General features: G+C 39.9%; 1 protein-coding gene across 2 annotated transcripts in view; it reads left to right on the top strand.

The window, feature by feature from the left end:
- Positions 1 to 12,101, top strand: part of NCAPD3 (non-SMC condensin II complex subunit D3) — a 49,625-nt gene that overhangs the window by 16,969 nt on the left and 20,555 nt on the right. For both annotated transcript variants that reach the window (XM_038380930.2, XM_038380931.2), the window contains exons 12-19: positions 431 to 493; positions 686 to 769; positions 6,256 to 6,329; positions 7,212 to 7,346; positions 8,172 to 8,392; positions 10,083 to 10,274; positions 10,629 to 10,726; positions 10,851 to 10,966. In XM_038380930.2, coding sequence (XP_038236858.1) covers positions 431 to 493; positions 686 to 769; positions 6,256 to 6,329; positions 7,212 to 7,346; positions 8,172 to 8,392; positions 10,083 to 10,274; positions 10,629 to 10,726; positions 10,851 to 10,966 — 983 coding nt within the window. The remainder of the gene's footprint in view (positions 1 to 430; positions 494 to 685; positions 770 to 6,255; positions 6,330 to 7,211; positions 7,347 to 8,171; positions 8,393 to 10,082; positions 10,275 to 10,628; positions 10,727 to 10,850; positions 10,967 to 12,101) is intronic.

The following is a 12,101-nucleotide window of genomic DNA, read 5'->3' as shown; positions in this document are numbered from 1 at the left end:
AGGAATTAGAAATCTGGGCAGAGGTCCTTTTAGGTGTTATGACAAAGTGAAAAGGTAGTTGTCTTGTTACTCACTACAACTTATATTTAGAAAGGCTTTATTGTCATAATGACTGGTTTAAATAGACTCCTCTGTGTGATGACTTTGAAAGACATTTACAAACTACTTAATGACTCATTTAAAAAATAAATAAATTCCTCATTCCTGACACACAGTTACATCTTCAGAAATCTTCAGTGTCCAGGAAGTTTAAATCTCTCATGTTTAGCGTGCTAAACTTCCCATAGTGTGATTAAAAAGCCAGATGGTATGCTCCAATAATGCATATGCAGTCTCCTATTCTTAGATTACCTGCCTGATTATTTTTGGAAAGAAGAAGAATCCTGAATGGAAGTATCTTGTTTGATTTTTTTTTTTCTTCTTTCTGCAGCTTCTGGTCATATGCTTTTAGACACAAACAACTACCCTGAGAGTTTGGTAACCCACACAGAAGGTAAAGTCTTCTCTTAAAAATGTTTGTTTTTCCTCCACATGCCTTATGTTCTCTACAGAGAAATAAATTTGATATACGAAATCTCGGGGTGGGTACATAACATTCTCCATTTAGTGATGCGCCACACTGTGCAGAGAACATGTCCTTTTAGTCCTCTCAATCCTTTGATTTACTTTTTTTTTTTCCTCTTAGCTCACTCCGACCATCCACTGAAGACTCTTCCAACTTTCAAGACCATTGAATTGACCAGGGATGGTGATACCACTATGTTCGATAGTACGTCAAAATCACATTTGTCTTTTCAGCTGATATTAGGTTTTGACAGTGTCTAACAGCAATCAGATCCTCTTATGTGTATTCAGCATCTAGTTTTCTATATAAGTAAACAGATTTTTCCGTAGAGATTTTAGGTTCCACTTATATGTAATGAGGGGAGTGGTGGAATTTTCAGTTTTAAAGAAATTCCATTTCCATTTAAGTCTGGAAGGACCACTCTGGACAGTGTATTTAATCTTGACATATTGATGATCATTTCTACTGATGTGGCAGAAGCACTTGTCAAAAAGCAGATTAATTACCATCTCTTTTGGAAGGAGTAAATTATGTGGATGATAACACTTGTAGCTCCATCATTTATAATAATATTAATAAAATCTTTCTTCAGTGCACAAGGAACAAATATATTTTCCCCTCATAAATATTGCACCACTGACTAGGTGCATTATGTGGGATTAGAATTCACTTCTCTGCAGCATCCGGTATTGGCATCTTGTCCGTAGCTTTCTGGGAACTGCACAGCTGTACCTACATCTTTTGCTCTTGTATTGACTACTCCCCCACCACCACCGCCACTCCCTTTGTACTGCTAATAATCCCACTTCACTATTCCCCTTGTGTCCCTCATGTATGTCTTCGTTACTTGTCCCACGCTGCTCCCTACACAGGAACTCCCTCTGTATCTCAGTGTGACAGGCTCCTATCTTTATTAAAATCCTTCCTTAAAACCAATAAGAATCCATTCCGTAAAACTTATGATATTCTTATAAGATCTACTCTCTGAGATAGAAATGCCTTCTTGGCCACTCAGTGTATGATGTGTTCTCTATTTAGGTTGTAGGCTCCATGGAGTAAGGAGTGTGGCACTTAATAAAACAAATGAATAACAATAACTCAGTGCAATGGGGTGGCTGTGCTTGATAGGATAGCTGGAGCACCAGGGACATGTGACCCAAAGTTGAGGTGCATTAGCAGAGTTGACTGGCTGCATTATACTTGACTCAAGCCTGTGCTAATTTCTTACTTACATGAGGACCAAACAGTTTAAATATTTTAGAAAGAAAAGAAATGGTAAACAATATATTCAAAATGTGATCAAACCCATGTGTAGAAGAAGCAAAAGAATAGCAGTGTTGGCCCAATGGGGCTACTCCTGGGGGAATTCTGCATCACTGCCTGTGTGCGAAATTCAAGTCCCCTGCAAATTTCTTTGCTTCCCTGCAGAAAAATGACTTCTGAAGAGGAAGGAAAGGGAAGCCACAAGCGTGGTCATGCGCCCCTCCTCAGCAGCACAGGCAGGTTGATTCGGGCGCCCGGAGCAGCTGGTTGAGACGTAAATCACCACCAGGGGTTAGGAAGGGCTGGGCAGTCGTGTGTGTGTGTGTGTGTGTGTGTGAGAGAGAGACTGTCCCTCTCGCTTGCTATTAGAGCATGCTTGGCATGGAGGGGCAGAGCTTCGGGGCGTTTCTGAGGCGCTAGGCATGGGGCAGGCTCTGTCCTCTCAGGCAGAGCAGAATGTAGCAGCCTGCCTGCTTAGTGAATTGTTCCCATTGTTTTTAGTGAACTCCCCCAGGAGTATAAAACAGGTGTAAAAGTTTTAAGGCTCCTTTACGTGGCCAGAGTTGTGTAAAGGACAGTATGACCTCATAAATGCTTATGGTGCTTTAGTGATTAAAACTGGTCTAAATGTTTGGTCTGAAAAAATTTCCTATCAGAATGTGCTCCATGAACTGTTTGCTATTGACCTTTCTGGAGATGGTCAGTAGCCAATACAAATTGTGCATTTGATTCCCCAGCCCTCACTTGTTCTTCAGTTGTCTATGATGTAACCTCGAGCATATGACTGCATATATACTTGTTGACTAATAACTAGAAATAAAGGGTCAAACCTTGCTACATTACTATTAGGAAAGGGAGTTTGGGGATTTCCTCCAATGCTCCCCACTCCAAATCTTCATCCATTGTATTGTAGTTTAATTAAATTACCAAAATAATTGAAACCATTTGACCAACAAAATATACAGAATTTTGCAGAATTTTAAAATACTGTGCACAGAATTTTTAATTTTTTGGTGCAGAATTTTTGGGCGCAGAATTCCCCCAGAAATACAATAGGGTTAATGCACGTTACAGAGCCTGTAGTACCTGATATGTACTACATTATGTTTGTTCCCTTTATAGTCCTTCTCCACCTGCTGAAGGTCACCTTGGTATTGTTCCTGTCCATTATGCTGAAATGCTCAGTCACTGCCAGTTGGCAAGAGCATGATTATCTTAGCCAGTTGATTCCCCCTGCAATAGTTTCAATAGTTTAGTTTGTCATGGACTGGCCTCCCCAGAAAACTTGTTGCTACTAATTAAGGCAGTATATCTCTGTTCCAGTAAAATGATCTGACATTATCAAGCCATCTAGCAGCTGGAGTCAAGTGGACAGAATAGCTGCCCATTAAAAAGGCATTTAGGGCCCAATCCAAAGTCCATTAAAGACAGTGGAATGATTCCCATTGACTTCAGAGGTCTTTGGATCAGGCTTTTACTGACCAGAACACAGAAGCACAGTGCTCCAAGCTGGACATGTATTATAGAAACAATGTTTTATTGGAGAATCATTTTACTCTGAGACTTTGCAAAGTATATTTGGAAGAAGATGAACATGTAGGAAATTCCACTATGGGAGCTCTGAAAGATAACAGCAGGATTGAAACTAATTCACCAGAACAACCAGTTTTAGTGCTACAATGCTGATTATTCTGTGTGTCAAGGGTGATAACTGACAATATAAGAGCCTAGTTACATCTACCAGTTAATAAACTCACTGGTAGACTATATAATTTCACCTAATCAGGTGTAAAAGTTTGTTTCAGTATGGGCAAGGAAAATAAAGCTTTAGGCCTAATTTCCATGTATGGCGAACGGAAGTGTTCTTCTGCGTCCACCAGTTCTCTCGGGTTCTATTTTTGCTCTGCCATGGACTTTGTGACTTCATGCAAGTCACTTGACCCCTCTATGCCATAAGTTCCCCATCTGCAAAATAGATGTATTAATACTTCCTTCATCACGAGGGGTTGTGAGGTTTAATTCACGAATGTTGTTTATAAAGCATACTGAAATTCTAGTGTGTGAGGCTTGTAACTCATCTTGGATTATTTCCGAGTAGTTTTCTCATGTCCCGCTACACAAATCTCTATCCCACAAACAGCAGAGTTACCATCATATAGACTTTCTTGAGAGTTTTGCACGGTGTTAATTTGTTAAGACTTTTAAGGTTAAAAATGATCCAAGGCCCCTTTATAAAGAAAAACAATTGGTCAAAAATTACATATTCTCTTTATTTTTATTTGATTTTCCAAAACATTTAGTACATTTAGAGACGCTACAGAAGCAGAAAAGGCAATAATAATGGGGGATTTCAACTATGCTCATCTTGCCTGGAGACATGTTGCCTCAGGGAAGGATGCAGAGATAAAATTTCTAGACCTATTAAATGACTGCTTCTTGGCTCAACTTGTCCTGGAACCCATAAGGAAAAGACCATTCTTGCTTTAGTCCTAAGTGGAATGCAGGATCTGGTCCAAGAGATGAATATAGCTGAACCACTTGGTAATAGTAACTTAGTATACTTGTACAGGGGGAAGATACCAAGGAAACCCACCACAGTAGCATTTAGCTTCAAAAAGGGGAACTACACAGACATGAGAGAGCTAGTTAAATGGAAATTAAAAGGAACAGTCACAAGGGTAAAATGCCTACCAACTGCAAGGAGGCTATTTAAAAACAGCATAATAGAGGCTCAAACTAACTATGCCCCAAATAAGAAAAAGAATAATAGGACTAAAAAAATGCCAACGTGGCTAAATAGCAGAGTGAAAGAGGTGGTTAGAGACAAAAAGGTTCCTTTAAAAATTGTTGGTGTAGCCATGTTGGCCCCAGGATATTAGAGGGGATTGAGGGGAGATTCCCCACATCTGAGCCATTCTTTTTAGATGACAAATCTGAGGAACTGTCCCAGACTGAGGTGTTGTTAAAAGAGGTTTTGGAACAAATTGATAAATTAAACAGCAGTAAGTCACCAGGACCAGATTGTATACCCCCAAACGTTCTAGAGGAACTCAAATATGAAATTGCAGAACTACCAGTTGTGGTATGTAACCTGTCGCTTAAGTCAGCCTTTGTACTGGTTGATAGTAGGATAGCTAATGTAACACCTATTTCCTTAAAAAGGTTCCAGAAGTAATCCTGGCAATTACAGTCCAGTAAGCCTAACTTCAGTTCCAGGAAAATCAGTTGAAACTAATAATGAAGAACAGAATTGTCAGGCATGCAGATTAACATGATATGTTGGGGAAGAGTCAAGACAGCTTTTTTAAAAGGAAATCACGTCTCACCAATCTATTACACTTCTTTAAGGGAGTAAACAAGTGTGTGGACAAGTGATCCAGTCAATATAGTATACTTGGATTTTCAGAAAGCTTTTGACAAGGTCCCTCACCAAAGGCTTTTAAGTAAAGTAAATAATCAAGGGATATGAGGGAAGGTTCTCTAATGGATTAGTAACTAGTTGAAAGATAGGAAACAACAGTAAGAATATGTGGTCAATTTTCACAATGGAGAGGTAAATAGCAGTGTGCCCCAGGGATCTGTCCTGGGACCGGTGCTGTTCAAAGTGTTCATAAATATTGTAATCTGGGAAAAGTGGTAAAGAGTGAGATGGCAAAGTTTGTAAACGGTGCGATAGTTAAGTTCAAAGCTGACTACGAAGAGTTACGAAGGGATCTCACAAAATTAGGTTGCTGAGTAACAAAGTGTTTGGTAAGTGCAAAGTAGTGGACTTTGGAAAAAATAATCCCAACTATACACACAAAATGATAGTTTCTAAATTAGCCGTTAACACACAAGAAGGAGACCTTGGAGTAATCATGGATAAATATAACTTGGTTCAAAAAAGAAGTTCATGGAGGATAGGACCATCAATGGCTATTAGCCAAGATGGTCATGGATGCAACCCATGAGTCGGATGTCCCTAAACTTCCAACTGCCAGAAGCTGGAACTGGATGTGGCAGGGGATGGATCTCTTGAAATTGCCCTGTTCTATTCACTGGCACTGTTCGCTATTCTCTGGCACTAGTCATCTGGCATTGACCACTGTCAGACACAGAATATTGGGCTAGATGGACCATTGGTCTGACCCAGTATAGCCATTCTTATGTACATAACTCTCCTTTCAGGATTTTACCTAAAATATAAAAGCAATAGAAATATACTTAAAATTACAAATAAAATATTTGAAAATCAGTTTTTCTTTGGTTTACCTGCCAGATACTGTGTGTTTTTTCTTTTCCTGTCAACAATTGATGATCAACAGAGGGCGGAGCTGTGCTCTATCTTGTCATGGTGTGCTGCTTGCCTTATCAGTATCTCCTGGTGGTGCTGCAGTCTCTACCTGTGTTGGATCTCATGACTCTCTTTCCATGCTTTCCCTGGACAGGGAAGGAGATGATGGTTATGCTGAGACTGAGAGCAGGGGATGAGAAGACAAATGTCAGGAAGTCTGCACTCCAGGTATATTCTCTACTGAGCACTGTGTGCTATTAATATAAACATGTAAGCTAACATTCTGCAATGAATTCATGCAGTGATCTGCCCACATGGAGCTCATTGAAGAATCATGGCCTCATTTTGCTGCTCCGGCAGCATACAGGCAGGTCTTTCAAAATGCCTTCTCCACTTGTTCCTGATAATTGATGAGTGAATAATGCAAGCACAACGAATTCTACCAGTACTCTCGTTGAAGTTCACTTATTTCATCATTTAGAAATAGGGCTTCTTTTCAAATGTCAGTAGGCTTTTATATTAAGCAACTTCCTTATATAAATAGAGGCATGTTCGTTGGGTAGTTATTCAAGAATTCATGAACTCATTTACAAAGGAACTGGATTTTATCCAGCCTCGATTTTGGAGTGTGCTGCTTTAGTTTAAAAAAAAAAAATCATAGAATAACAGGCAGTTGGTCTTGAAAGAGACTGTCCTCTTGAAATCGAGTCACTTTAAAAAAAAAAAATTAAAATAGTTAGGCGTATAATCCCTGCCCCACAGTTCTCCTGATGGTTGACTTATGTTTGTACAAATATATTGTTTTGGGTCTTTAGAATGTTTGTTTTCCTTTTCCTTGTTACTGTGTGATGACCCACACAAATGCAAAAGGAAACTGACTGTAACTGTACAGAGGGAAAGATGAAGCTAACTTTACCCAAGTGCTGTTACAAAGCCTGTTCACTTTGTTTTTGTGTCCTCCAGTGTATCTCTAAGTCTTGAGATTTACTGTCATTGGGACCAGTTCTTCTCCCATTGAAATCAATAGGAAGTGGATTAGATTTTTCATTGACAGCCAAATGTGCACCCATTGTATTCCTAATCAGTGTTCTCACGGTGTTTGATTTCTAGGTCTTCACAAGTATCTTGAAGCACAACGTGATCCCATGTACCCCAGAAGACTTGTCCACTCTTCAAGATCGCTGCCGGGACCCTGCCGTCTCCGTACGGAAGCAGGCACTACAGTCTATTACGGAGCTTCTTATGGTGAGGGGAAAGAACGCACAATATTTATCGAGACTGGCAGAGTATAATTTTATTTAAAGGAGGGAAAAACTACATAAATTACTAGCCACTTATTTCTCCACTGAATTTCTTTAGATTGATATAACTTTGTTGCCTTTGACATGAAAGACCTATCTTACTCTTACTCAGTTGTGAATGGTTTCAGAGAAGCAGCCGTGTAAGTCTGTATTTGCAAAAAGAAAAGGAGTACTTGTAGCACCTTAGAGACTAACAAATTTATTTGAGCATAAGACATTTCCTGTTGTTATATACATCTCTTTCTGGCTCTCATACAGCTCTCCTGTAGCAAATTGGTACATTTGTTATTCACCTTGTCAGGTTTAAAAAAAAAAAAGCCTGAATCATTGTACTGAGATTGCAGTATGCAGATTGTATCATTGAAAGATTTTTCCTTCTTTGATATTTATTTACAAAAGGTTAGTAAAGGAGGATAACAGCACAAGTTTTTTTTAGGCACAGCTCACTACCGTTCGTTTTAAGTGACCTGTTGTAGTGCTTTCCTGGGACACTGTCAGACTGATTTTAGTTCTAGTAAATAAATATTACAAACCTCAGATCAGTAGGAATAACTGGTATCTTGAGCATGAATAGAATATTCAGCAATTCCATGGTGATTTAGAAATTTAAGGCCACTAGTCCCATACACTGTAAGACTTCAATACTGCTTCATCAGTACCTTGGAAACTAAAATTGTCTCATCTCTCAATCCCACCATAGCATCTGAATGCGTAGAATCTGAATTACTGGCTTTAAAGTATTTCTAATATGGAATTTTCTTCTCTTTAGACTCAACACAATAATGTTATGATACAGAAGGCCTGGTTAACAGGTGTGGTCCCTGTTGTGATGGACAGTGAGAACTCTGTGCAGGAAAAGGCCTTGGATTGCCTGGATCAGCTTTTGTTGCAGCACATTAAACACTATAGTAAGTTCACGCATGAAGACCGAAACCAGACACTGGCCTGGGATCTCCTTGCCCTCATCACTGCAGAAAACCAGGAGTTGAGGTAGGTCAGTTGTACTGCCAATTCCAGTCAATAAAGAGGAGTTTGGACTTGTACGTCAGCCCTTTCCTCAGTGTTTCTCTAGGCATGTATTGCTGTTATAATGCTTGTACTCCTATAAAAATACATGAAATGTGTCCAGCTAACCCTGTTTCAGGAGATTATTGACTACACTGTAGAACAATAGTAGCTTGTCTGTCGGTTAGAGTAGAGGACTGGGACACAAGTTCAGTGTTCTGTTCCCATCTCTGCCACTCACTTTCTGTATGACTCCAACCTTTGTGCATCTCTGTTTACTTACAGTTAAAATGTATTTAATACCTACTACACAGGGATGTTGTGAGGCTTATTTAATTTTTGATACATCTTTCACCTGGGGATCTCAAAGTGATTTAATACAAGTACATGTTACTATCAAGTGATACTGTCCGTGCTAATGTGGGTATTGTTATATTCTGAGCTTCTTGTGTTGCTCTACTGGTTTAATGGGCAGGGTATAGCAGGCCTGAAAATCAACAGCCAATTATTTCCATGTTGGCAATTGGTGAGTACAGCACAGTTCTCCTGTCTATTGGATGTTTTAACTTTGATTCCTTTTCCCCGAACTCCAGTCTTCGAATGGGAGAATGACACATGTGGTGTGTCTTTTGGTGTATTGCTAGGAACTTGGACTGTTGAAGTTAAGGGTGTGGTGATGAGAAAAATAACCATCTATATATTTATAGAGATCAGTGTACATGGGGTTTTTTTCCCTCTCTTCATTCTGGTGTACAATATGTTACTTGTCTTATGACTAATAGTATCTTACTGCCTTCTGCAGAATGCTGTGGGAAGTAGCAAAAGAGATGAGGTGACACACAAAATGACAGGGACAAAACACTGATTAAAAGCAGCCTTATGTTTATTAGTCAACAGCATGTAATATATCTTAAATAGAAAACTGATCTGTCGGTCGTGCTGCCTTTCTGGCTTGCAAAATCATTTTACCAGTCTAATTTTGGCTCTTGTATATCATACTTTGCACATCCATAACACTTTCCAACTGAGAATTTCAAAGCACTTGATAAACGTTGAGTTTCAGAATTTCCCAAGCATGAGGAAGGCAAGTATCGTGGTCCTTGTTTGACAAAAGAGCAAACTTTGACCCAGAGAGGTAAAGTGAATTGCCAATGGCACAGAATGAGCTTCCTCAGAGATGGGGGTAAACCCAGACCCAGAAATCCCAGTCCTGTGCCTTAATAACAAATTTATCTTCTTCTGGCTTGTGGATGTTGGCTAGAAACCACCAACAAAAAATCTTCCCGGGCTGGATTCTTCTAGTTAAGTTTTCTTGGCTATAAGCACACCAGACATTGGGCCCAATTTAGCAGTGACCTGATATGTGTAGTGTTACATCCATATCTACGTGGCAGAAGCTTTGTGTGCACCTGAATTATGAATTGGAATTTGGAAGAGAGGATGTAAATATTTGGGGGTTAAATATAGAATGGAAATCCTGATTTGTTCAGAACAATGAGAAGTAAAAGTTTTTTACATAAATAACCATGAGATGGCAATGTCACCAGCTTCATTGTGTTGCCTGCTGCGTGAAGGGTGGATTAGCTAAAATTGCTGGCCCTTAGTATAGCTCCAGAGACTAGCTGTTTTGTCTGTGGCATGCTTAGCTCTTTTCTCCTTTCTGTCTTCCTTGCAGCCGTTATTTAAACAAAGCTTTTTACATATGGTCCCAGAAGGAGAAATTCTCCTCCACTTTCATAAATAATGTAATGTCATATGTGGAAACAGAGCATGCTGCATCAGCCTGGATGCTGCTCGCAAAGGTAGCGGGTTCCTCACCCAAGCTGGATTACTCCAAGATAATCGAATCCTGGGACAATGTCAGCAGGTGTGTGCCTTTATCTTAATCATTCGACAATTAAAAGACATTCAGGGCAGGCCAAGAAAACGATCTCCTCTTTCTGGCTCTCCACAGGTAGAGTGCTGTTTGGTGACTGCTTAGATCAAAGTGCTTAATTTAAACTAACGGTGCTTCCATCTAGGAGAGAAGCAGTGGCCGGCAGCGTTGAGCTAGAGCCCGATCATCCAGTATCTTAAAGTTGCCTTCAAGCTCTATCATGTTTTCATTCAACCTGACAGTTCTGCCTTCAGCATGCATAATCCAAATGAAAGGATTTTTTGACTCTAGTCAGTATTTCTTCTTGTATTAATGTTTCTATTTGTCCCCTTAATGGCCTTTCAGACAGCAAAATACCAGCACTAATACCGCAGGTCACATCCTGTGTGTAATTGGACACATTGCAAAGCATCTCCCCAGAAACACCCAGGGCAGGCTGATTGGTGAGTGTCTTGGTGTGGGTCAGTGTTCAGCTTTGCCTCCCAGCTCCACTGTATTTTTGTCTTTCTATTAATAGTCGGCTAACATGAGCACTTGCCTCAGCTAGGTGTTTGACCTTCTTTTCAGATGATATCAAGTGCTGGCTGAAGGAGTTTAAGTGTCCCCTGGAGGTGATCAGCCCAGCTGTTGAAGCTCTGCAGAAGCTCTGCCATGCATACACAGATGCCCCTGAGGAGGCACAGGTGGGGCTTCGAATAGACTTTTTTTAAAAGTGTATTTCACAAATCTCGAGAAGGTTGTCTCTCGAAGACAGAGACATTTTCCTCTCCTGAAAATGCTGGTTTCTTCAGCGCACAAAGGAAAGAGACTTCGGACTCTAGAAAATTGCACCTCTCTTCTGTTTAGCCATCTTTATTGGTATATCATACCAGCACTGGCATACACCTAGTGTTAAGGATGGGTTTGAGAGAGCTGCTTTTCTTTCTTTTTTTTTTTTTTCTTAAGAGAATGTTTTGCGGTTGAAATCCACTGAATTCACTTCCTTAAGGGACCTACAGTAATGCCTGTTTTGATACAGGGTTTTGTGTTTTGGATGCTTTTCCATTAGTTTATATTGAGGCTACAGACACATTCCATATATGCCACCATAGATTAAGATGATCACTACCAGCCTGTTATGGACTCAAACAAGTGCAAGTAGGTGACAGTGTTTCTCAGGCTATGTTAATGGAACAGCTTGTGACAAAGCCAAGGCAAGCTGGGAAGGGGAGCGGGTTTGTGTGAAGATCTTTCCCCATTCTGCAGACCTCTTTATAAAAGAAAGCTAGGGAGATTCTAACTTACTGGTGGAAAATTCTGCATCCCTTTTAATTTTGCCACCTGGTTTCCCTTCCTTTTTATGCCCCATCTATCTGTTCTGCCTCAGTAGCTGGGAAGTTGGCGATCTTCAGTAGCTAAGCTCTGGAGCTCATCCTAAGCAGTGTTTTGTTTTTTTTTTTGTTTTTTGTTTTAAAAAAAGGCTAAATTGGCATGAGTTTTTCCCTCTATATTAGGCTCTTCCTACGTGTGGATTAATTTCCTTACCACACTAGCTGCTGTAGGAACCACTGTGCTTTGCTGAGATGCTGTTTAGTAAATTCCTATGCCAATGTGCTAAAGAGGGTTCTTCTGTTACTATCATTGGGAGAGTGTAAGGTTCATAAAGCAATGCCAAATGAAGACAATTGGCCCTTTCTACTTGGATACCAACAACCCCTGCATTTAAAGTTAAAACCGAAGAGAAAAATAACTGTTCAGATCAAATGTTCTTTTGTAGATTTTACCCAGATTTTGTTTGCAGCTGATTCCTGCAGCTAGCTTGCTAAATAAAGACTGGGA

Source organism: Dermochelys coriacea, chromosome 22, assembly GCF_009764565.3.
Source record: "Dermochelys coriacea isolate rDerCor1 chromosome 22, rDerCor1.pri.v4, whole genome shotgun sequence".
In the NCBI taxonomy this organism is placed as follows: domain Eukaryota; kingdom Metazoa; phylum Chordata; order Testudines; family Dermochelyidae; genus Dermochelys; species Dermochelys coriacea.
This window is presented reverse-complemented; position numbering and strand designations above follow the sequence as displayed.